This window comes from Pongo abelii, chromosome 9 (assembly GCF_028885655.2).
Source record: "Pongo abelii isolate AG06213 chromosome 9, NHGRI_mPonAbe1-v2.0_pri, whole genome shotgun sequence".
NCBI lineage: Eukaryota > Metazoa > Chordata > Mammalia > Primates > Hominidae > Pongo > Pongo abelii.
In genome coordinates this window covers 123881525-123908595 of record NC_071994.2, presented here as the reverse complement: position 1 = coordinate 123908595, position 27071 = coordinate 123881525, and the positions used below count along the sequence as shown (strand labels likewise).

The 27071-nt window shown below is 48.2% G+C and overlaps 1 protein-coding gene across 12 annotated transcripts in view; it reads right to left on the bottom strand.

Moving 5' to 3' along the window:
• GRIK4 (glutamate ionotropic receptor kainate type subunit 4) overlaps positions 1–27071 on the bottom strand; it is a 472259-nt gene that overhangs the window by 309177 nt on the left and 136011 nt on the right. For all 12 annotated transcript variants that reach the window (XM_054525265.2, XM_024255906.3, XM_054525260.2 and 9 more), the window contains 2 exons: positions 20572–20676; positions 14066–14197 (listed from right to left, as the gene is read on the bottom strand). In XM_054525265.2, the coding sequence (XP_054381240.1) occupies positions 14066–14147 (82 nt within the window). In that variant the 5' untranslated portion in view covers positions 14148–14197; positions 20572–20676. The remainder of the gene's footprint in view (positions 1–14065; positions 14198–20571; positions 20677–27071) is intronic.

Genomic DNA, 27071 nt, shown 5'->3' with positions numbered 1-27071 from the left:
GTGGATGAAAAGCAGGTGAAAAGACTGCCTGCTTCTGATCTGGGGGATCACATCCTAATTAGGATGGAGAAAAAAGAAAACTGATTTGGAGGAGGGTGACCAGGTGGATGAATTGGATCCAAACCACGAGATGGAAGGAACCAAAGGCACTAATGGTACATCTCTGGAAGAAAGAAGATGCCGGGAGCTATGAAATTACAGTGCTGCAGGTCTCAGAGGGGCCATCACAGGGAAGAGCACCAGGCCTGTTCCATATGGCCCCAAGTAACAGGCAGAGCTAGAACGGTAGGCACAGAGAGATAGAGTCTGGCTCAATAGAAAAAGCAATGGTCAGAACGATTCAAAGGAGGAATGGGTTATTTGAGGGCCCTGCCAGCCTGCAGATTTCATAAATCTAAGGAAAAGCAAACAGTCAGAACTGGTCAAGGCTCCTCCAGTTTCCTGAAACTACCAACAATGGCAGTTTCAGGAAAGAGCTGGAGGCCAGGGGCAGTCCCAGCTGAGATGCTAGGTCCAGGTTCCGGTCTCCAGGCTCCTGTAAGACTGAGACAAAAAGGTCTGACCATAGTCCCAAAGGAGCCTGGGCACAGCCAGAGCATCAGAGTGAAGTCTCAGACCTGATGAGAAGACTTAGGCACTGCAGGGGAAACACAAGCGCTGGTGGACTACATGCTAAGAGCCTAGTGTTTTGATCTGAGGGACAAAGTAAGACCAACAGTCAAAACTCAGGTTGATGCTGAGTCATTAAACTGCTGGCTTGGGCTTCCTCCATATAGGAATAAGATTTGCCTCAGGACCTGGGGTTTGGCTGCAGGGATCAGAGAATATAGGGACAGTGAGCCAGCAGCATCACTGCACAGTCCTCGACAAGCAGCACTTGTTAAGGGCTGCCTCTGTGTCCGTGAGGCCGCCCATCTCTGCCTTCCAAAAGCTTTCAAATATAAAGCTCCCTTGGGACCTCCCTTGGGTCTCCATCCTTCATTCATTCAGTAGATATTTAGTGGACACCTACTATACGCCAAGCACTCAGTCTTAAGTGCTGGGGAAACAGCAGAGAACTAAACAAAGGGTTTTTCCCCATGGAAGGACTCTGACAATAAACAATAGGATGCATATGTCAGATGATGATGAATGTTATAGAAAAATAAAGCAGAGGAGAAGGACAGAAAGTGTCAGGGGCAGAGGAGGGGCTAGAGGATGGTCTCACAGCCAATATCATACCAACTGGGCAAAAGCTGGGAGCATTCCCTTTGAAAACTGGCACAAGACAGGTATGCCCTCTCTCACCACTCCTATTCAACATAGTATTGGAAGTTCTGACCAGGGCAATCAGGCAAGAGAAAGAAGTAAAGCGTATTCAAACAGGAAGAGAGGAAATCAAATTATCTCTGTTTGCAGATGACATGATTATATATTTAGAAAAGCCTGTCGTCTCAGCCCAAAAACTCCTTAAGCTGATAAGCAACTTCAGCAAAGTCTCAGGATACAAAATCAATGTGCAAAAATCACAAGCATTCCTATACACCAATAATAGACAGCCAAATCACGAGCAAACTCGCATTCACAATTGCTACAAAGAGAATAAAATACCTAGGAATACAACTTACGAGGGATGTGAAGGACCTCTTCAAGGAGAACTACAAACTGCTGCTCAAGGAAATAAGAGAGGACACAAATGGAAAAACATTCCATGCTCATGCATAGGAAGAATGAATACTATGAAAATGGCCATACTGCCCAAAGTAATTTCCAGATTCAATGCCATTCCCATCAAAGCTACCACTGACTCTCTTCACAGAATTAGAAAAAACACTTTAAATTTATTTTTTCTATTTTTTTTTTTAAGACACAGTTTCACTCTTGTTGACCAGGCTGGAGTGCAGTGGTGCAATCTTGGCTCACTGGAACCTCCGCCTTCCAATTTCAAGCGATTCTCCTGTCTGAGCCTCCTGAGTAGCTGGGATTGCAGGTGCCTGCCATCATGCCCCGCTAATTTTTCTATTTTTAGTAGAGATGGGGTTTCATCATGTTGACCAGCCTGGTCTCAAACTCCTGAACTCGTGATCCGCCTGCCTCAGCCTCCCAAAGTGCTGGGATTACAGGCGTGAACCACTGTGCCTGGCTTAAATTTTCATATGAAACCAAAAAAGAGCCCATATAGCCAAGACAATCTTAAGCAAAAAGAACAAACCTGGAAGCATCACACTACATGACTTCAAACTATACTACAAGGCTACAGTAACCAAAACAGCATGGTACTGGTGCCAAAACAGATACACAGACCAATAGAACAGAAAGGAGACCTCAGAAATACAACATACATCTACAACCATCTCATCTTTGACAAACCTGGCAAAAACAAGCAATGGGGAAAGGATTCTGTATTTAATAAATGGTGTTGGGAAAACTGGCTAGCCATAAGAAGAAAACCTAGGCAATACCATTCAGGACATAGGCATGGGCAAAGACTTCATGACTAAAACACCAAAAGCAATGGCAACATAAGCCAAAATTGACAAATGGTATCTAATTAAACTAAAGAGCTTCTGCACAGCAAAAGAAACTATCATCAGAGAGAACAGGCAACCTGCAGAATGGGAGAAAATTTTTGCAATCTATCCATCTGACAAGTGCTAATATCCAGAATCTACAAGGAACTTAAACAAATTTACAAGAAAAAAACAAACAACCCCATCAAAAAGTGGGCAAAGGATATGAACAGACACATTGCAAAAGAAGACATTTATGCGGCCAACAAGCATGGAAAAAAAACTCATCATCACTGGTCATTAGAGAAACCCAAATCAAAATGAGATATCCATGAGAAATCCAAATCCACAATGAGATATCTCATGCCAGTTAGAATGGCGATCATTAAAAAGTCAGGAAACAACAGATGCTGGAGAGGATGTGGAGAAATAGTAATGCTTTTACACTGTTGGGGGGAGTGTAAATTAGTTCAACCATTGTGGCAGACAGTGTGGCGATTCCTCAAGGATCTAGAGCTAGAAATACCTTTTGACCCAGCAATCCCATTACTAGGTATATACCCAAAGGATTATAAATCAGTCTTCTCTAAAGACATATGCACACGTATGTTTACTGCAGCACTATTCACAATAGCAAAGACTTGGAACCAACCCAAATGCCCATCAATGATAGACTGGATAAAGAAAATGTGGCACATATATACCATGTAATACTATGCAGCCATAAAAAAGAATGAGTTCATGTCCTTTGCAGGGACATGAATGAAGCTGGAAACCATCATTCTCAGCAAACTAACACAGGAACAGAAAACCAAACATCGCATGTTCTCACTCATATGTGGGAGCTGAACAATGAGAACATATGGGCACAGGAAGGGGAACATCAGACACTGGGGCCTGTCGAGGGGTGGGGGACAAGGGGAGGGATAGCATTAGGAGAAATATCTAATGTAGATGACAGATTGATGGGTGCAGCAAACTACCATGGCACATGTATACCTATGTAACAAACCTGCACGTTCTGCACATGTATCCCAGAACTTAAAGTAGAATAAAAAAAAAAAAAAGAAAAAGAAAAAGGAAGCAGAGAAGAAGGACAGAGGGTGTCAGGGGCAGAGAAGGGGCTAGAGGATGGTCAAGGCATGACCTGCATGGCATGAGAAAGTGAACCACACAGATGTCCAGGTGAAAAGTGTTCCAGGCAGAGAGCACAGCAGGTGCAAAGGCCCTGGGGCAGGAGCACACTTGGTGCATTTGAGGAAAAGCAAAGAAGCTGGTGGAGCTGGGGGCGGTGTGTGGCATGAGTGAGAGGCAGGGTGGTAGGAAATGACAATAAAATTCATCGGAATAAAGGGCAGTTCATGGACCGTCCTGTGGGCCACTGTGAGGACTTCATCTTTTATTCTGATGTGGGAAGTCAGCAGAGGACTGGAGCAGTGGACTGACACAATCCAACTTACATCTTAAAAGAGTCATTTTTGCTGCCATTTTGAGAATGAAAAGTGAGAGGGCAAGAAAGAGGCAGGGAAACTAACAGGAAAGGTTTGCAGTAATCCAGGGAGAAATAATACTGGCTTGGAAAAGGGAAGCACGTGCTGAGGTGGTGAGACGCAGTTGGGTTGTACTGGATATACTTGGAAGGCAGAGCCAACAGGACTGTTGATAGAGAGGGTGTGGGTATCAGAGAAAGATGAGACCAAGGATGACTCCAAGGTTTGGAGCCTATGTCCACAGAGATGGAATGGCATTACCATTTATGAAATGAGTAGACAGTAGGAGAAGCAGGCATGGAGGGGAAAATCAATAACTCGATTTTGGACGTGCCAAATCTGAGTTTCTGTTAGACATCCCAGTGGGGATGAATCTGGAGTTTTGGAGAGAGGTCAGAGCTGGGGATGAGATTAGAGAGTCATAAGCATATTGATGCCTTTAAAGCCCTAAGACTGCATGAGATGACCAGGGAGTGGGCATGCACAGAGAAGAGGTTTAAGGACTGGGCCCTGAGGCACATCCATCTTCAGAGATCAAGAGATGAGGAACGAGCAAAGGAGACTGAGAAGGAATGGCCAGAAACAGGGCAAGAACACGATGGGGCGTGGTCTAGAAGCCAAGTGAAAAAGTGTTTCAAGGAGGAAGGAGGAAAAGACTATGTGAAATGCTGCTGCTAAGTCCAGTAAGATGGGGCCTGGGGACAGATCACTGGATTTAGCAATCTGGGCATCAATGCCCGGGGCTGAAAGTCTGGTTGGAGAGGGTCTTATTGATAGGGAAAGAGAGGAGAGGAAATGGAGACAGCTTGAATAGGCAATTCTTTTGCAGAGCTTTGCTGTAAAAGGAAGAAGAAAAATTGGGAGCCCACTGTAGAGGGACAGAAGCTGAGGAAGGGGGAATCATTCAGCTCCATTAGTCAATACCTGGGACAACTGCTCCTGTGTGAAGAGTCCACCAGGCTAAGAGGGTAGGAAAGACAGACCTCTCTCCTCAGGATGCTCTTAGCCTCCCAGGGTAGATGGAATTCAAATAAGGTTTCAAAAAATGCTGCATAGAAATGGGGGGTAAGTGCCCAGAAAGAGTGCCACCCACACATGAGTGTGTGAACACACACACACCCACGCTTTGGAAGGGAAAGTTCCCTAGACAAGGTGGGGATTCTCATCTCCCAGAACAAGGTGAATTTAAAGCAGGGTTTAAAAAAAGAGAAGAGACAAGATTTGGTGGAGGAATGGGGAAGGGTGATCTGGGCAGGCAAAGGCTAGAGATGGAAACAGGCTGGCCCAGTAGTACTATTATCAATTACAGATGTCACTTTCATAGCAGTTACTGTATGCCTGACACCATCCTAAGTGCTTCTATGCAGGAACTTATTAAATTCTTATAAAAGCATAAAACAGGGACTACTATTAGCCCATGTTATAGATGAAGAAATGGAGACACTGAGAAATGATGTTCTTGCCCAAGGTCATACACTAGTAAAGGGTGGAGCTCAGATTCATATCCGAGCAGTCGAGCAGTCTGGTTCCAGAGCCCACGCTCCTGGTGTTAAATGTGCACTGTGCTAGAGCCTCCCGGGAGCCAACTCCTGGGAGCCAGTGTTTCCCCACAACACATCTGACTCCATTCCTCAATCATATGAAAAGCCACTGAAGGAACCTGGGTGAGTCCAGGTGGAAGAGACTGACAGGAGAGGGAGACATGGGGGACCCTCTTGTGGACTATCCTAGAGGACCAGTCAACCCCGTTCAGGCTGATTCCCCACCTGAAACACAGGGAGTGATGGGAGCTTAAAGGGCTGGGGCTGACGTCTGCCCTGTGGTAGGGTTTCAGAGAGGTAAGCCTCTTTCTTTTCATTTCTTTTCTTTCCTTTTTGTTTTCTTTTCTTTTTCTTCCTTTCTTTTTCTTTCTTTTCTTCCTCTTTCCCTCTCTTTCTTTCTTTTCTTTCTTTCCTTCCTTCCTTTCTTCCTTCCTTTTCTTTCTTTTTTCTTTCTTTCATCTGCCTACCTCTCTGTCTGCCTACCTCCTTCTCTGTCTGTCTGCTTACCTATCTACCTATCTCTCTATTTACCTACCTATCTATGTACTTATCTACCTACTTATCTATCTATCTATCTATCTATCTATCTATCTATCTATCTATCTATCTATCTCTATCTATCTATGAGACAGGGTCTCACTCTGTCACCCAGGATGGAGGGCAGTGGTGCTACCATAGCTCACTGCAGCCTCAAACACCTGGACTCAAGTGATTCTTCCCTCTCAGCCTCCCAAGTAGCTGGGACTACAGACACGATGAACCTTTTCTAAAGGGGTCATACTCAGATAGATAGAGTCTCAATTCCAGAGACCCCCAGCCAGGGTTGAGCATTAGACTGAGTCACAGTACCTCTCGAGTCCAGCACAGTGGCACTGTCTGCCCAGCTAGAGGACTGTGTTTGCCACTGCATGCATATCTGCACCTGACTGGTCAGTGTCCTCTCCACAACACCCCTCATCAGTGTGGGTTTAATGGGCCTCGCTGGCTGGGTCCACCACGAGCTGCCCAGGCACCATATCTCAGCTCAATGGAAGGAAACACACACCAATGGGACAGGCTGACAGCTGTCTGCAGCACCCTGCTGCCCACACTACCCCCTGAGCCGAGCCCCAGCCCCCGTAAAGCTGATAGGGAACGTGTGCCTGTTTATCCAGACTAATGAGAGCTAAGTGTGACCACTGTCTTGCCTGCTGAAGAGCCGCGAGGCTGTGAGTGGGATGTGCTGGCTCCAGCGATGCACACGCACGCGTCCCACCCACGCAGGCACTCGGCTGAGGTCTAGCAGCAGCTTCCACATTGCCTGTGCTTCTCCAGCTCTGCCATCAGTGGCCACAGGGAGGAAGGAAGCACCCAGACAGCCCAGGTCTACATCAACAGAACAAAAGAATTAGCAGGGTTCTTATGTCCCACCTGGCTTATCCAAAGGATTGGAGCCAAATGGGGTCATGGCTTAAATTAGGCAGATGGTTGCCTCAATTCTAAGCTCTTGTTAATGGTTATTAATGAGGACACAATGATAATGAAATGCCTCCCTATGAGAGGATGAGAAGAGACCAAAGGTGAAAAGATTGTATCACCAAATCCCAGACTGAACGGGGTCTTAGAGGTAACAGGTCCAATACCACATTTGAGGCTGAAATCCCTGTCCGACCTCTGTGGCCCCCTCCGGGTATAGGGACCTTGGTATCCAAAAAAGCCCATTCCATCTGCCTGGAAAACACTTTTTTACATGGAATCAAAACCTCTTTCCATAATTTCCACTCCCAACACCCCCCACCAAAATAGAGCTTGCTAGTGACTCACTCCATATCCCAAGACTTTTTGTAAATGACTTCACAGAGCTGGAGACAGGTTTTTGAAATTCTCATGAAATATCACCATCACTCTTTCAATATGATGTTCATCCCTGTTGAATCCAATACTGCCAGTCAGGTCCACTGGCCACGCTGCTCGATCCAACTAAATAGATACCATCAGCCCATAATATTCATTGAAAACCTGGAGATACTCAGGCCATTCTAGCACAAATTAACACAGGCAGCCACATACCAAAATGATATGGAAATCAGCTCTGTTACCTAAGACTTCAGACATGGAACAATAGCCCCATCCCTTCATGTCTGACACTTCTGCCAGTGGGGCCCTTACCAGTGATGGATCACAATATGCTTAAGAAAACAAAATAGAGAAGCAACACTTACTAACGCTCACTGCCATTACCTATGTGCTTTTTCTCTTTAGCTCCGCCTCATTTTGTGAGCCCCCAGGCATCACCACACTGGCCCCTGGTGGCATTCGGATCTCACTCATCAAGAACACACTGCCAGCAGGCTATTCAGGACCCTGCCCCAACGCTGTCCTCAGATGCTTATCAGTCCATCCCCTTTGATGTGACCACTCCTCCTGACCTGACCACTCACTTCTTTTTTTTTTATTTTTTTATTTTTTTATTTTTTTTTTATTATTATTATACTTTAGGTTTTATGGTACACGTGCGCAATGTGCAGGTAAGTTACATATGTATACCTGTGCCATGCTGGTGCGCTGCACCCACTAACTCGTCATCTAGCATTAGGTATATCTCCCAATGCTATCCCTCCCCCCTCCCCCGACCCCACACTCACTTCTATGCAAGCTTGGGGAAGTCACAAACCCGGGAGACTCAGGCTCCTCTCCACAAGGTGTGCTCACTTCAACCTGCCTTGCAGGTCACCGGGGAAAGTGAATTAACATGTGTGTAAGAACACGCTATACACGACAAGCCATGGCACAAATGTCACCCAGGTGGTTGGGAGTCAGGAGTCCTGGCACCGCCAAAAGGGTATTCACCAATTCATTCCACCTTTTGGGACCCCGGGATTTCTTATCTGTAAAATGGAATATCTAGGCCTAATTAATCTCTAACTTCTCAGCAGAAGAGATTACGGATGAAGTTACAGTGCACAATGGGTTTTCGAAAGGGCAAAAGAGAGAATAAACATCCCAAAACCACCCTATATGGTGCTCCTGAAAACCAAGGGAAGACGGATGACACGATAGCATGCCAGCCTGAATATCTCTCTCACTACAGCCACACCTCCCTCAGTCACCCCAAAATGTGTTGGTGGCAGGGGAGGAGCAAGGAGGAGAGGAGAGATAGCCTTACATAAGCACAAGTGTGTGCAGACACACATGCAGACTTTTTTTTTTCTTTTGGTAAAATATTTACTCTCCTAATTATGTATTTTATGGGCTGAAAATAACATTGGTTGGCATTTTTAAACCTTGACCAATTCCTGGGGGAAGAGAAGTTTGCAAACTGACGGCTCAGCTCAAAATTCAAAACTTGCCACAGTGAATTCATGTAGCAAACATTTACTAAGCCCACTACTGTGGGCCAAGCCCAGTGCTAGACTCTGGGAACACAGACATGAATAAGGAAGACACAGCCTTATTCACAGACATGAATAAGGCAGACATAAGGTGCTCACCAGGGGAGAGATTTATGTCCTAGAAATCCTTCTATATTCCCCCTCTAGGTGACAGATGACAGAGAAAGTCATCAATTTCTATTTGTCACTAATGTGAAAGACCAGTTGATTGTCTATATGGGTGACTCAATTTGGAAACGAGATGAAAAGTTGCATGCTGATCAAAATTTCATAAATCAAATCATGTGCTAACATTATCAGAGGAGCCCACTACTCAAACAAACCCATGGGGAATCCTCTACAAGGCAAAGAATTCAGCTGGTATATTTGAATCTCAGTGGATCAGATATATTTAATACATAGCATAACAGGAAGGATAAGAAACTGGTGTTTTTCATCCTTTTCCCTTGTCTCCCCCAATTCTCCTATTATCTTTATCTTTATAACATTTCAACGTTCTATGTTGAACATTCTCTGTACAGAATTGGAGCTCACTGGGGGGAAACCAACTAAGTAAAAAATTACAGTTATAAAGTGCTTGGGGGGGTCGTCATAAGACAGAGTGCCAAATAAATCCAAGCTCTTGCTGCTTTACCACACAGGGAAACCTTAAACAAGAGAGATTCAATTGCTGCAATAACCTGCTGATGTGTCTAATACACCCATGCTGAGCAGAACTTCCCTTGCCACCTCGACTGAGCCCTGAAATCCCCATGCCTGTTTCCTCACCTCTCAACTAGACTTTGTGCCCTTTAAGAAATGCTTTGGAGGTAAAAAGTGTCCAAAAAAGAGCAAGAAACTATATTAGCAATGATGATTCCATCTTTCAACTTCTTACCAGCAGAACACAATGTGTTTAATGTGATGGCTGTGATAATGGGATATCCCAAATGTTTCCAGGGGGTCATCAGCTCTAGAAGAGCAGGAAGAGACAGCTTGGGAGACAGGTTCAAATTTCAGTAGCTGTGTGACCTTAGATTTGTTATTTAAACTCTCTGAGCCTCCGTTTCTTCATCTATAACAGGGGATTGTTTGGTCCAGTGAGACTGGGTGAGATATGGGGAATACTTAGCCCAGTGCCAGGCAAAGAATGGGAGTTATTATTTTGATTATTATTGTGTAGCACTGCATCTTCAGTGCTTGGCACATAGCATTCAATAAATATTTCTTGAGTTAATTAGTGAATGAATAATTGTGTCACTGAGTTTATTATTACTGCCAAAGCTTTCATTAGAACCCAACCAGGATCTTCAGCCCATTCCTATTCTCTTTTAAGTAAGACAGACAGATGGACATTTTCTCCTTTTCCTCTTTCTCCTTTCTCTTCTACTTTCTCCAATAAGTTTACCTCTTTATGCACAGGTAAGACGGTGCCATTTAAAACAATGGTACCAAACATGTTATTGGAAAACCCAGTCTTGCAAGAACCATGGATTCATCTATCCATCACATTCATTGAACTGCACCCATATACTTCTTTGCATCATGTGTTGGGCCCTTCTCTTGGGGGTCACTCTCCCATGGAGTTCAGAGTCTAGTGGGAAAATGCCATAATCTTTAGAATATAACATGGCAAGTGCTGGAACAGATGTTATGTGCTGGGGGAATGGGGGAAATGGTAGGAAAAAGATGAATTCTCCCTCTTACGGACAGGATGATAACGGGAAAGGACTTTGCAGAGGAAGAGCCATTTAAGCTGATAGTGATGGAGGAGGAAGACGAAGAAAAAGAAGAGGAGTAGAAGGAGGAGCTGGATTTGTTTTCCAGGCAGAGAAGATGAAAAGGGAGGAAGAGCACTATAGGGAGAGCAAGGGAATGGGTAAAGCTGGGAGTAAATCCTCCTGGTATATTTGGCTCGGAGGGAGTGGTTTAGTGTAGCTAAAATACAGAGCTGAGGGAGGAGTAACAAGAGGTAGGCCTGGAGCCTAGCATTCATTCAGTTAACAAATACTTAATGAGTCCCAAGGTGTTAGGGGCAACAGTAACACATTTGCTAATGTCGGAAATGTTTTCTGAACAGGAATGGAGAAAACTGTAGGAGAACATAACCTTCACATACTATTGAAGGTGATTCTGCTTCTCAGCAGCTAAGGGAGCCCATGGGTGCATGGAGAAGAGAGCACTGGAAGAGGAGTCAAGCATGCCAGCACCAGTGCCAGCTGCCACCAGCCAGGCCCCTACTTGCCAGGTGACCTTGGCCAAACCACTGCCTGCTGCGGCCCTGTTTCCTCATTTGCAAATGAGCAGGTTAGATAATGAATCCTTATAGTCCCTTCTGAATCTAAGAATGACAATGATCTCTGGTCTCTTTAAGTAATGAAGGGGGTGCAAAGATGGGGTGGGGTCTTCTCAGGGCATTTATTAACTTGTAGCTCCACAGTCATCACTCAGAGGACCCAGAGGGACTGAAGCAAAATCAAAAAACATTTTCAGAAGATAGATGATGGAAGGGGTTGACATATGTGTGAGAGTTTGGGGAATTTATGCAGCCAGCCTCACAGCCATAAATAAAATCCCTTTCTTTTACCCAAAACCTCATTCGAGGGGTAAACACCAAATACTGTAATAGACAATTTGGTTGTATCTCCTGCCCTGTGCCTCACTTGAATGAAAAAAAGCCATCACAAGGCAGGGTAATGGGTTCGGCCGCCTCTTTCCAAACATCCATATTGTCACCAGCAGACAAGTGGGGCTGAGGATGAAGCAAACAGGGCGATTTCTCTCTCAGATCCCTGGTCTCTTCATGCAGCCCCATTTGGAGAGCCACCCATTCTGAGGCTGAGGTTGGGGAAACCCCCAGAAAAACCCAAATGCAAGGAAAAGTGACCCCCGTGAAGGCAAGAGGAACAGCAGCCCCTTCCCTTCCCATAAGCCTCTCAAGGACCCCAGAGACCCCAGCACAGTTAACGCCAGCCCGGTCCATCTGCGTGCAAGGCTGCCTGCTGCTCAGCACAGCTACTTGTGTTTTCTTGACCCACTTCTCTTCCCATCCCTGCCCTACTCCACATCCCCTCTGGAGTCCATGTAATTAGCAACTTTCCATCCATAAGGACTGGGAGATTTTAAAAAGCTCCTGGCACTCAGGCTAACCAAGGAGACAGGAAGAACGGGTCCTGGCACTGCTGTTTGGGTTTTTCTTTTCTTCTCTTTCTGTTGGCTTAACTCTGCTTCCTGGCCTCTGCAGGAGATTAGGCCCGGTTTGACCTTGCCAGCCAGCAGGGCCCCTGGCTGGAAAGCGGCTGGAAGTGGCCTAGCATGAACCAAAACTGAGGGCCAGCAGTCTTGACAGAACTGAACAAGCATTGTTCAGAGTATGGGTTTGGGAGCACGAGGGGTGCCTTTGAAGGCCTCTGTTGTGGCAGCCAAAAGAGGGACCTGTCAGCTCCACTTTCTGCTTCCTTCCCGGAGCACAAGTGTCGGGAGAGGCAAGGCCATGAGGTGCTGCTGATTCTGGCTCAATCCCTTTCCGCTTCCCATTAGCGACAAATGGAAATTGATGGGTTGCCACTTTATTCACTCATTTAGAGAGGGAGAAAACCTCTCAGCAAATGCTGAAAAACTATAGGCATCTTATAAATTAAACATCTTAAGGATATGAACCGTTTTGCATTGCTGCTAAGCAGAATTAAATTAGGTTTTGAAGTTTCTGTAAAAATGAATGGAGAAGAGGGAGGGAAAATTTTGTTTTTTAATTTCTTTTTTTTTAAGCATGCAGAGCAGTGTGTCAAGGGCAGGGTGAGGGGGAGAACTGAGTCACCTGTCCACATTTCTGATTCCAATCAGCTCCTCTGCATTTGCATGAAAAAGCCTGCCCACAAGGTAAAACGAAACAGCTCACAGACCTGCAGGCTGGGCTTCTGGCCTGTGACACCTGGCCTAGCCAGGTCTCTGCTGCTCGACCACCTCTGCCCACACCATGGCCTCCTGACCACCACCAGCACACCTACCTGAATGCAACTGGAGGAATTTGGGAGCTTTAAGTCAGCTCCCTGAGATTCAGCATCATGCCATCTTTGCTCTAAGTCAGCCTCTAACACTTCGAGGCTCAGGTTTAAGATCTAGATTCCTGCCTTTGCTCCCACCCCCACCCCCACCCCCAGTGTGGGAAGAGGGGCCTCATGTGGTTATCCGTTGGGGTAACCTGCCTGGTATTTGAGATCCTCTACGGCTGTCACTTAACCCTACCCCTGGGGCCCTGCTGTTGGATGGGTCTCTTGTGGCCATCAACCTACCTTTCTGGGTTTGTCACTGCTGTGCCCCACCCACCTGTCCACACTAATCCCCAACCCCCGATGTACACACAGACACCCCTGATCCCCAACACCCCACATCTGTCCTAATTCCATGGGTTCTCTGTTGCTGGGCCATCAGATGACCACACTGTACCTGCCGGACTGAACTGTGTCCTTGTCCCTGTGGCTGGCTGTGTCCCCAGGAACCAGGATCTAGAAAGCCTCAACCTGCAGTTGACAAGTCTTGTTCAGTCCTGGCAGGGAGGAGGCACCTGACTTCCCAGACCCGCCCCTCCAGGGATGGGGTGCTGAGGGCTCAGGTGGAAGCCCGCCTGCCCACACCTAAAGTGGGCGTCCCACAGCAACAAGGCAAGGGAGAGACTCACGTGACCCTGCCCTCCCTCTCAGAGCCAGGCCACGGCAAGCAGACCCTATGTCAAGGGCCCTTCCAAGCAGCCAGGCCACCCCAGCAGACTCCTGGCTTCTTCCAAGTTGTGGACATAGCTCGCTCTCCAGGAAGCCTTCTTGGACTGATCACAGGAAAGAAGGGACCTCTTCTCCCATCTCCAGCCCTAGATTTGGAGTCCCCATGGCCATCCTCACCCTCCTTTTTCCCCGACAGCTGCCTCTTAACCTGCTAGGCTGAATCTACATTGACTGCACCAGGGAGTTATCAGCATCTTTATTCCAGTGGCCGGGGAGCTCAGCAGGTTGACCAGATCGGAGTGGTCACCTGTCAGCTGCCTCCACCACCACCACCTGCATCTTCACCCCAGCCACACTCAGGGAGGGCACAGTGCATGGGCTGGGCAGCTTCCCCAGGTCCTGTGCAGCACTCTCATGTCCCTTGTGGACACCTGGGATAGTGGGTGGGGGCACTGCACCAAGCTGGGCCACACTTACCGATCCTCAAGGAGTGCGGGCTGCAGGCGACCATCACGAGCCACGCAGGAAGCAGCACCAAAGGCGCCGAGACGCGGGGCATCTTCTATGAATCCTCATGGAGCCCCCTGCTGGCCTGGGCATGACATAACTCTGCGAGAGAGGGGGTGGGGGGCACATGAGTCCCAGGCTCCAGCTAGGCAGCTGTCCCACCATCCCAGTGACACCCAGGAGCCGGAGAGGCCCCTTTGTCTTTCCTCCTTACATGCCGGGCTCAAAGAAGGCTCAGGTTCTCACTTCGGCTCTGTGATCGACATGGGGCAGGTTGCTGTAACTGTGGTTGGATGATTCATGGCGTGTCATTGGAAATGAAGAACCTCATCTGCTCTCAGCCAGGCACAGTGGCTCACGCCTGTAATCCCAGCACTTTGGGAGGCCAAGGTGGGTGGATCACTTGAGGCCAGGAGTTCGAGACCAGCCTGGCCAACATGGCGAAACCCTGTCTCTACTAAAAATACAAAAATTAGGTGGGCATGGTGGCGCATGCCTGTAATCCCAGCTACTCGGGACGGTGTGTCACAGACTTGAACACAGGAGGCAGAGGTTGCAGTGAGCCAAGGTCGCGCTATTCGCCATTGCACTCCAGCCTGGCCAACAGAGCGAGCCTTTGTCTCAAACAAACAAACAAAACCCTCATCTGCTCTTAAGGAATTGGAGCCATGGGTAAGCAGAAGAGGAAGGGATGGGAGAGTTGGGAGGGTTATTCCATTTCCCCAAACGCAGCACAGGCACTGCACACTGAGGAGAGGTGTGAGAGGGAACTGGGTTCAGGCCAGCTCCTCCACTTGCCAGTTGTGTGGCCTTCATGAGGGCCCCTCTGTGTCTTGGCTCAGTGTCCTCACATGTAAAAGTGGTATAACAACCCCTCCTGGTGGAGTTGAACTAACGAAGAATCAAGGCAACATCGGAGAAGCCACCATGCTCAGGGTCTGGCCTAAATGAGGTGCTACACAAATGTCAGGTCCTCCCTGGCCCAGATGGGAGCGGTCCGTTCCTAGCAAATATGGAGGGCAGACACACACCTCCCAGGTTATCAGCTGCTTTCCACATCTGCTCTACTACCGCTGAAAACCAGCCCCACCCCCATCCTCTACCAATCCCTCTCCTCCTTCCTGAGGTAGGTGGGCCTCTGATGTCAAATCCAGAACCTTGCAGGGGGCTGCCTCTCCCCAAGGCAGCACGTGCCTTGGCCCCCACTGAGACCCAGAGTCTGCCGACGGCCAGCTCTGCTTGCTTCACTGGGGTGAGGGTGTGGCTGATGAGCACCTGGATATGCTAATCCCAGGTGCCTGGATTGGGAGAGTAGTATTAAAATGTTTCGGCTGGGCGCGGTGGCTCACGCCCGTAATCCCAGCACTTTGGGAGGCCAAGGCGGGAAGATTACGAAGTCAGAATATTGAGACCATCCTGGCTAACACGGTGAAACCCCATCTCTACTAAAAATACAAAAAATTAGCCAGGTGTGGTGGTGGGTGCCTGTAGTCCCAGCTACTCGGGAGGGTGAGGCAGGAGAATGGCGTGAACCGGGGAGGTGGAGCTTGCAGTGAGCCAAGATCGTGCCACTGCACTGCAGCCTGGGCGACAGAGCAAGACTCGGTCTCAAAAAAAAAAAAAAAAAAGTTTCGTCCTCCAACCCCTAGACAGACAATCCAATAGGAAAATGGGCAAAGGCTTGAACAGACACTTTACTAAAGAAGATATCCAAATGGCTTACAAACATTTGAAAAGGTGCTCAGCCTCATTAAGCATCAGGAAAATGAAATTTTAAACCACTGTACACTCACTATAATGATTTAAAAAAAAAAGACAACATTAAGTGTTAGCAAGGATGTGGAAAAACTGGAACTCTTATGCAGTGTTAGTAGGAGTGTAAACTGAAATAAGTACTTTGGAAAACTGGTCTTCTAGAGCTTTACATCTAGCCTAATGACCCACTAACTCCATTCCTAGGTATATATCAAGCAGAAATGCATGTATATGATCACCAAAGACATGCACTAGAATATCCATAGCAGCACTCTGGTGGTTTCGTTTCCCCAAATTGGAAACCACCCAAATGTCCAGCAGCACGATGGAGAAATACATTATATAGGCACACAGTGGAATGTTATACAGAAATGAAAATGAATAATCGACAACCATATGGAATATCAAGGATGAATCTCATAAATATAAGATTTAGCAAAAAAAGACTAGTACAAAAGATTACACATTCTAGAGACAGAATAATTCTGTCTATATAAAGTGTAAAAACAGACCAAACCACTCTGTGCTGCTGGAAGTCCAGTTTCATGGTTAGGGTAGAGAATGCCAGGGGACATGAGGGGACTCACCAGTGCTGGTGATATTCTCTGGTTTTCACTCTGAGTGTTGCTTGCAGAGGTGTGTTCATTTTGTGAAAGCTCACTGAGCTGTAAACTTATGATGTGTGCACTTTTCCATATGTGTGTTATGCCTCAGAAAAAAATTTTGTTCAGGGACACCCCACCTCCCCCAACACACTCAACATTTCATCCACACGCAGAGCCTTGTCACTTCCTGTGCACAGGGCATCCCTTCTGCCCAAAGAACACCCCTCTGCTCACCCCTTTGCCAGAATGAGGCCTCTCTCTGTGAGCCATCAGCACCCTGGCATGGCTCTGAGAGGAGCACTTTTCCTGCCACTGCTGTTGCCTTTATGCATCTAGGCCTGGGATCAGTATGTGCTCCTTAAGGGCAAGGACTGTCCAGGTTCCTGTTGCATCCCCATCCCCAGAGTCTATTTATACATAATAGGTGCATAGCACATATTTGTTCAATGAATGGAAGGCCTCAAGCAATCACCTGCTAGAGGAAGACAGAGGAAGATAAAGAGTAAAGGATGTGGTTGAAGGCAACTCCGCTGTTGGCAAATCAGGCCCAGAATCTTTGTTCTTTAATTCATGGGTGTTGGTGCAGGGATAGATTAAAGCAAACACAGTCTCAGGAGGAACTAGACATTCTTACTCATTATGGATAAAGTTGATTATTCAGTGATTTTCTGTCTCCCTACTAGAATTTAAGCTCAATAGAGGTGGGGCAAGGACAGGAATCTTGTTTGGACTGTATCCCCAGGGCCTACAACAGTGCCTGGTATATTATACGGCCTTAATAAATATTTGTTGAGTGGATAAATGAATGAACAAGGAGAAAAAAAACTGTAATAATCCAGTTAGGCTATATAAAAGTACTACTAAATACAATCACTTACCTCAAATGCCTCCCATTTATGCCTGATCAGCATGCTGCACCATAATTATTATGCAGACTGCTAAATAGGTGTCAGATTACCCTGTGTAAATTTTATTTGATGACAGAACTACACTCAGTTCGTGCAGGCCTGAGGAACTGAGTGTAGCTGCTCATGGCCCCAAAGACTGGTGGATCCTGGAGACTACATTTTTTTTTTTGAGACGGAGTCTTGCTCTGTCGCTCAGGCTGGAGTGCAGTGGCACGATCTTGGCTCACTGCAGCCTCCACCTCCCAGGTTCAAACAATTCCCCTGCCTCAGCCTCCCAGGTAGCTGGGATTACAAGTGCCCACCACCAAGCCTGGCTAATTTTTTAGTGGAGATGGGACTTCACCATGATGACCAGGCTGGTCTCGAACTCCTGACCTCAGGTGATCCACCCACCTCGGCCTCCCAAAGTGCTGGGATTACAGGCATGAGCCACCGCACCCGGCCGAGACTACATTTAAAGCATGACAGCGGCTCAGGTCCTGGGCTGCTCTTGGGCCTCAGCTCTGTGACCCCCTAGACACAGTGATGAGAAATAATTTCCTCTGAAATCTTACAAGAATGAAAAAAGCCACCATGTTGCACATCTGGAAGGCTCAGTGGCTTGCAAAATTCTTTGCACAGTCTTTATCATAGTTAATCCACAGAACAAGCTGTGTTACAGATGAGGAAGCTGTGCCCAAGAAAAGATATGTGCCTAGCTGAAGGTCACACAACTGTCTGGAGGCAGAGCCAAGGCTAACCAGGTCTCTCACTCCATTAGCTTATCTTAACTGCTACAGAGCAGAAAGATGAAGCTTTTAGATTCTTCATCAAAAAACACAAGACATTTGGGGTCTTATTTTCAGCTTAACATTCAGATAAATCTAGTCTTAGGACCTAATAATGCATCCTTTATTAACAGAAAATATTTTAATAATTCAGGGGCAAAAAAAGAAATTATCCTGAAGTTAGAGCACCAAGATGCTCTTTCCACGACCATTACCCTCCATGGGGGGTTTCTCCCCCGCCCATGGTATATTCTCCCCCACCTGCACACTGTGGCACTGACATCCACAACTCAAGCCCAGACTTGTGACTGCACACCTGCCTCATGACATCTCCACCCAGGGATCCCACAGCACACCACAAACACCTTGTCCTAAAGAGAAGGCATAGTCTCCACCACTCCCGCCACCTGCTCCTCCTCCTACTTCTTCTTCTTACTAGGTGACACCACCATCCACCAGTCACCCAAGCCAGAAGGCTGAGAGTTACCCTAGATTTCTCTGTCCCCACACCCCCACATTTAATAAGTCCCCAGATCCTGACAGCACTGCCTCCTAAATACCACACCTTTCCCTCCACCACCAGCTGTCCAAGTACAGACATTTGTCAGCAACAACCTGGATCTCTGCAATAGCATCTTCACCAGGCCCCCATCCTCTGGTCTTTCTCTCTCCATCTGGTTCTCCGTAGAGCAGCCAGGGGTTTCTTACAGAAATACAAACTTGATAACGACACACTCCTGCACTAAAGTCTTGGGGAGCTCTCCATTGCACAGGAGATCAGGGCAATCCCCTCAATCTAATAGATAAACCCTCCCATGATCTGGCCCTGCTCACCTGTCCCTACCCCGTACCCTATGGCACCTGATGCCCCAGCAGAGCCAAAGCCCCACTCCCCTACAAAAGTTGTGTGCTTTCACTGTGCCCTCTGCCCCCTGCACGCACTTCTGCTTGGAATGCAGTCCCATCCCCTGATGGACTGCAAGCTGTGTTTTCCAGGTTCGGCTCATCAGCTCCCCTCGAGGCTTCTGTGATCCCCTCCCCATCTGCTGCCACCATACCCTAACACGCCTCACTGGGACACACATCCTACCTATGACAATGATGCTGTCTGGACAGCGCCAAGTACCCAGCACCCTATCTGGCACATAGTAGGTGCTCCAATAATATCAGCTGAATGAACAAACAAACAGATGGGGCCAATATGAAATAAATTCCCAGTTTGGTGTGTGTATTTTGTATATTCGCTGTAGTTAAAACAAACAGCCTAAGCAGACATAATGCAGCAGATGCAGGCCAAGGGGAATCACAGTAATATATACCGAGAAGGGGAGGGAAACAAATGTGTACTGCCCTCTGATTCTGTGCCTGGGGCTTGGTCTGGCTGCCACAGGTAAGAACATGGGGTTGAGTCCTACACTGCCATGTACTAGCTGCACACCTTAGGCAAATCAGCTAACATCTCTAAACCTTGACTTCTTCATTCATAATATGGGGATGTTAATAGTCCCCTCGTGGAATTGCTATAAGGATTGCATGATAAGATGCTGTGCACTGCTGCTCAGAGTAAGCACTCAATAATAAATACTGGCCAGGTGTGGTGGCTCACACCTGTAATCCCAGCACTTTGGGAGGCCAAGGCGGGCGGATCACGTGAGGTCAGGAGTTTGAAACCAGCCTGGCCAACATGGTGAAACCCAGTCCCTACTAAAAATACAAAAGTTAGCCGGGTGTGGTGGCAGGCACCTTGTAATCCCAGCTACTCGGGAGGCTGAGGCAGGAGAATCACTTGAACTGGGAGACAGAGGTTGCAGTGGGCAGAGATCGCGCCACTGCACTTCAACCTGGGCAACAGAGCAAGATACTGTCTCAAATAATAATAATAATAAATACTAACTCTTCGTGACCGTGTACTCACCCTGTAAGATGGCATTGCATCTCCATTTCACAAATGAGGAAGCTGAGGCTCAGAAAGGCTCAGTAACTTATCCAAGCTCATGCAACAAAAACAGCAGTGCTGGGTTCAAATTGAAGTGTGTGTCTAATCATATGCAATCACAAATCCCAGGCCCCTGCTTTGACTACAGTTGAATTCAGCAGTGTTGGCAGAATTTAGGTTGAAAGCAGGTATGTCAGTACAGCTTCCAACCTCAGAGGGTCTCTGACAGCCCCCACCTAGACAGAGCTGGGCCTCAATCCCGTACTTTAGGTAGTTTGGAAGACAGAGAGTTCAAAACCAGAAATTCCCCATCTATTTGAGAATCCTGCTCTCAACACCCCACAGAAGCCTTGCTGATCCTGAGTGCAGAGGGAAGGGAAGGCCCAGCCTGGACAGAAGCTGGGCTCCATCTGGCTCTGGGCCTTACAATGAATGCTCTTGAGCAGCTGCCCCCCTCAGAGTCTGCCTTTTCCTCCACCAGTAACATGGGAATGGCAGTGCCTACCTCCGGGGTGATGAGCGCCAGGAGAGCAGGGAGCAATTCGGGCTTTTCCACCTGTGTCCTCAGTGCCTAGCACAGGCTGGCACATAGTAGGCACTCAGAAAGTATCTGTTGGAATAAAAAAAGAGTCCAATCAGAGAACATATGTGGAAACACTCTGTGAACTGCAAAGTATTTACATATGAGTGGTATTTGGTGTAATTGAAGATGAGGAATTTACAATCTAGGTACGATTTCTCTTACCCACGCAGGCTCTCCTCCTTTGACCCTCCAGCCTTCACTGTCCGCAGCTCATGGGGCACCATTTATTCACATGCTGTCCCCCAAGGGCCTCAAAGATGCACTGTGAGCACTGCACTCAGAGCTGAGGCTTCCAAGTTCTCACCTCTGCTTAACTATTTACCTGCCCAGGATGTGTCCTTACCTTAACACAAAAAATCAGTGTCTCCACTTTTCCCAGAAGGGGAAACTCATTTCCACTCTTTTACAACTGCAAGCCTGGATCCATTTTCTCAAGCTAGAAGATCCTCTAACATCTCTCTCAATGGAAAGAGACTGGCCCCCTGGTTCCATGCTTGTATTTTGAATACAAGCCCCATGAGGGCAGGGGCTTTAACATGCTTATTCACCTTCAGCACTTTGGACAGTGCCTGGCATGCAGCAGCTACACATAAATACCTCAAATGCATGAATGAATGAATGAATGGCTATTTCACTTTGCATTTTTTAAAGCAGGGGAACACCTCTTTGGGGCATGTATCACCTGCCACACCTGCTATTATATCCATACTGACTAGAAGTTTAATAAATGTTTGCTGATTCATGAGCAGCAGCCAGTTCATAAGCACAGACAGGCACCACCTGCAGACAGCTCATGGTATTCTGGCTGTGCACATGCTGTCTGGACTCCATCGGCCCAGTTGTGCAAATAGCCTCTCCTCTCCTGACTTGTCAGCAGTCCCTCCGCTCGTCTCTCTCATCCTCACAGGGCTACTACGTCATTAATTGTGATTTTCCAAGGTGGGTCAGAGAGGAGGCTGACAGCCACCAGTTGGTGTGGGGTGGCAGGAAGGGTAGAGGGAATCAGAGGGGCAGCCAGATTAATGACAGGTTTTTTTCCTTGCTGTGGGCAACAAGATCTTGATTACCCTTTCTGATGCTCCAGGCTCTTCAAAAAAAATGGATGTGAACTTCTCTGCTGTCCTGACTCCCCCACTGGCTGGGAGAAACTCCAAGTGGCAGCCAGCAGGCTGGATGGAGTCTGCAGGGGTACGGGGTGGCCATGACAGGGGAGTGAGTCTGCTCCAGCCTCTGTGGCCTCCTTGAGGGAGAATCAACCCTTGTGGCCTAATGCAGTTGGGCAGCACTTTCCAGGTATCCTCTCTCCCTGACAACAAATTGGGAGATGCCAGGATGCAAGACTATCCAAGGAATCAGGAACCTGGGTGCTCACCAGCTCTGGGAGTCAACTCTCTGAGCTGCAGTCTCTCATTCTGTAAAATGAGGGAATTACACTAGATGATTAACTCTAAGGTTCTTAGAAGCTCTGGGAATTCTGCAGTTGTAAGAACTGAACTCTATGATAATATAATCTTTATTGAATATTTACTATATGCAAAGTACTACTTCAGACTCATTTACTCCTCAGGAGAACCCTGCGAAGCAGATACTGCCGTCCTAACTGCCATCCTCCCCACCTGCAGACCTGGAACTCAAAGGCAGAGAGGTTGTGTAACTTGCCAAGGTCACTCAGCGGGGAAATGAAGGAACTGGGTGTTGGCTCCAGGAACTTGTTCTCACCCATCACTCACTACACCCACCTTCCCTGCATGTCCCAGAACCTAGCACACAGTTGGCACTTGAGGAAACGTAGGAATGTGATTGTGATGATCATAATGATGTTGGAGAACAAGTCAAGCTAAATGCAAGCAGGTTACCTGCACATCTTGCTGAATAAGGGGGCTGGCAAGAGAAGAATGCATCTGGGAGTACCCTTTGGCCGAAAGATCAGCCCAGGTGTCCCTGGTCTTTAGGAATTCCCATGAGGAGATGCTCCCAGGAGTCTGTGATGAGTTAGGACACAGCAGGTTAGCCAGGGGTAATGAGCATTCATTCTGGGAGCTGGACCTGGTCTGACTCACCTAAATAAACTGAAAAGCAGTGGCGGCACTGACCACCCAGCCCAGGTCCGACTTGAGGGGAGGACGTTCCCTGAGCACTACGACTGTGGGTACATGGTAGGAACCAGGCCACAGGACTACAGACAGTCATGCCAAATGCTCAGGCACTAAGGAGCAAGAGGAATGAGGAATTACAAGTCTTGTTTCCTCTCTACATTTCACACAGATTTCAGACCCCTAATGCACCTCTAAACAATGGCCCCTCCAGAGACATGATAAGACATCCCTGGCTTCCAATTCCAGTTGTCATTATGCGTCCTTGGGCTGGCCGCTTAACCTCTGAGAACTTTATTTCCACAACTGTAAAACTGCAGACAATGGCTCCCTGGAAAGGTTGCTTCAAGAGACCTCAGGTATAATGCAGTCAGTAAATGGGAACTGCCTTTCATGTCTCCACCCCATTCAGTGCTTCCTTCCAGCCCTTGTACACAGACACTCTGATGGCATCCTCATCTTTCCCCAATAGGACGGCCTCCCATGCCTGCTTGCTGGTACTAATCCACAGCCCTCTGACCTGCAAAGTGCAAGTCCAGATCAACCCCACTCTCGAAGCTTTCCCTGAAGAAGTCAGTCCTTCTGGCAGAGGAGAAAAATTGGCAGATTGGAAATAGAGAGCTGTGTGACCTTGTACCCATCACGTAACCTCTTGGGGCTTCCATTTCCTCTGCTGTAAGGTGGAAATGACATTTGTATCATCTTCCTTACTGGGTTGTTAATAGGATTCAACGAGATCACGGATGTAGAATTACTTTGCAGGTGAGTAAAGCGCTTTTGCGGCCAAAGGATCTATGTTATTCCCATACCCAAGACCGGTCAAAGCACGTACACACACTTAATGCCACTATACATTTATATTTTATTCAGTGAATACTACTGAGTTTCTATTGCATGGCAGGCAATTTTCCAGGCCCTGGGATATACACAGTCCCTGCCTTCATAGAGCTTACAGTCTGGGACATTAAGAGACATTAATCAGATATTCAGGTATCTTGATGCCATAATTACAGACTGTGAAGGAAATGAACAGGATGGTTCAGGGTGCAGCAGGGAGGGAAGACTTCCCTGAGGATGAAATGTTTGACTTGAGTTAGCCAGGTCCTGGGAGGGAGGACGCGAAGAGCAAGGAGGAGACCAGGATGGAGAAAACAACACGTGAGGAGGGCAGAGGCCTAGGATGGGATACGGCACAGTGAGCTTCAGAAATCGCAGGGAGTCTGCTGAAACCACAAAGCTGGTGCTCCTTTTCTGCATATCTACTGTGTTGATTTCCAGTCTCCCTCGTTAGCTGTGGCATCCGTAAGGACAAAAGCCTGTCCCCTCTCGCTCCGCACCCCTTGGTCTACGATAAGGCTCTGCATTGAGGGCTGATTTTCTCCATGAACCCTGAACTGGACTCAGCATCCTTCACAGAAAAGGCAAGGAGCCCGCAGCTCCCATCTCCTGTACACTGAAAGGGAGGTGGGCAGAGTGAGAGGAGGAAGAGCTCATTGCCAGCCATGGGAGGTGGAAGATGAGGCCCACAGAGCTGGATGGGAAGGGCAGGACTGGCTCTGAATGGTGACAAATAACCCTGACACTTCTCTGAGGCCACCAGGCTGGGCCCTGGGGGACATGCGCTCCTGGCAAAGACCACATGAGCCAAGGCTTTGAAACAAAACAGCTCAGTTCTGAAGCCGTCTATAGCACACTTAGAGCAGAGACACCTTGCAGAAGGGGTGCCCACAGAGGAATCAAATGAGCAGGAGAGAAGACCAACTTGGAGAGAACAAGTTTTAAGGACAGCATTTTAATCACCTCCAGATAAATATAACCCTCTCTCCTCTGCTAGGCATCTCTCTGGGTGTTTGGGAGGAGATGAGCAGTCCTGCAGATGACTGTCTGTGCGTTTGAGTGAGGGTGTGTGTGCTGCAACCTTCCCTAAGGAGGACTGAGAAGAACTGGGCTTCTCAGTCTGGAGAAGAGGGTGGGATGGGTGACAGCTGTGTAATGAGCCATACAGCCAGAATGCCACCATCTGAAGCCAGCGAGGGCTATGCTGGGCTCCCAGGTGATGGTACTGAGGTCAAAGCCAGAGGAAAGTGCCACCATCTGAAGCCAGCGAGAGCTATGCTGGACTCCCAGGTGATGGTACTGAGGTCAAAGCCAGAGGAAAGCACCGGAACTGCTGTTCGTGACAAAGAGGAAGTCCTGAGGCTGACAGCTGCTGGGCACAGACACAGAGCTCCTGTCCCTTGGCCTGGCTCCACCATGCCCAAGTGGAGACCCCACTACATCTGTCCTGTCCACGGCCACTTCTGGTGTACATCAGCGCTTTTTGTTGTCTTATCCACCATCGTCAGAAAGTAGGCCCTATCTTTTTTTTTTTTTCTTCAGTCTTAGCCAGAGCAGGTGAGAAAGGAGCTATCCCTGGATGTGCGCATTCCTTGGAGAAACCCAGAACCAGCTCACCTCAGCTCTCCCAGGGGTGTGGGGCAGAGGGCAGCAGAGCTAGATAGGTCAACAGCAATGTGAGCGGTGTCCTGCTGAAGGTTCAGAGACCTATGCTACTAGAGTCATCCAAGCTCAGAATAGTTTCTCGGAATTGCCTAAGGGCGCGTGCAGGGCCCATGCCACCCCTCCCCTTCCATCAGCCCAGTTAGCACTGACTCCCATCCGCTTGGGGCAAGGCCCTGGCACCAGGCTCCCTCAGGGGCCAAGGGAGGAGAAACTGGCTGCTGACTGGCTGTCCCCAGAGAGGGGATATAGGACTCCAGTCGGAGAAGGAAGGAGACTTGCTTTTCATTCTCACGTGTTCTCTATTGTTTGCATTTTTAACTGAGAGGTTAGACTGGTTTTTTTTTTTTTTCACTTAAAAAGTCTGGTTAATAATTACAAACACAATAAAGAATCCTGGCTCTCTCAATACCTAGCTCCAAGACCTGAGCCTGTTCCTTAACCCCCTTAGCCCGTATCACCCCTCTGCAGAGTGAGGCTAATACACCTATGCCCAGGTTCAAGTGTTCAGTGAATGCTGGGCCTGCCTAGGTCTCTGGTGGCCTCTCTGGAACATTCCTCCACAGCCTATGCTCTGGCTGCCCAGAGAGAAGCTGGAGCTCAGCGCTGACTCTGGGAGTTCACCCCAAGACCTGCACTCCTCCAACCAGGATCACCCCCTCCACAGCTAGTGTTCACCTGAGTCTACCTACAGCCATGCTTCTCACCTCAAAGATCCCTGGCTCTGGTTCTTGGCTGGATCTCAGGCCCTCCCTCAGGGAAGGAGGAACTCTGGGGAACCACTATGTTCAGTCTCCTAAGGGGGTCAGGCATGCAGAGGACACCCCATCCAGAGGCTGCCCTGGGCATCTGCATTTGACACAGGTTACAGAAGAGAGCCCGTCTAGGGCCCATCACCTTCCCTCTGCCAGTGGCCTAGAGATGTCAGAGAAACCACAGGCAAAGCCAGGCTAGTCTCCAGCCCCTGGGTTAGAAATCCAGATGCTGGAGGCTCGGCTCCCTCCCTTCTATAGTCACAGGACAGCCTTGAGGAAATCCTCAACCTCCCTAGCTAAGCAAGTGGGTCATCTCTGCTCTCAACAAGGATGGGACCTTGGTGAGGGGGCACATATACCCGAGAACCCAGCTCCGGCGGCCAGAAGGGGGAGAACAGCTGTGGGTACTATACCTCCTCCAACAGGGGGCTGCCACATGGGCAGATCTCACAGCTCTATGGCACTGCGCCAGCATACCCAAATGCTCGGGACCCACCCAGCTCCATGCTGGGCACTGGCAGCCACCGGGACCCTCCAATGTGGTGCCTTCCCTCAAGAAGCTCCCTGGAGAAGTATGATGTCCTTGTGTGAAGAGTAAAACAGGCTGCAGGAACTCAGTATTCCCGGCCACAGCGAAGCCGCTTTCACAAGTCAGGGTGGCCTCTGTCACAAAACACGGAACAACACTGGAAGGCAGGCAGAAAAATATCCCTGGGCCCCTGCAGTTACAGCAAGAATCTTGGAAGATGTGGGCCACATGCTGAGCCCCGAGGCATGTGCTGGGTGGGGAGAGACCTTCCAGGTAAGTGCTGGGGAAAGCAAGCAAGGGCTGTTCAAAGGATGGTGACAAAACCAAATCTGAAAGGAACCTGTTGTGTCTGAGGGGCCCAGAGATGGGTAAGTATTGCAGTCAGATTCTGGAAGGCCTCAAATGCCATGGTTAAGGAGTTTGGACTTTATCCTCCAGGCAACAAATAGCCATTAAAAGTTTCTGGGCAAGGGAGGGCCAGGACCAGAGCCGTGCTCTCAAAAAATCCATGGCACCAAGAGGCACCGATGGCCTGGAGAAGTTAAC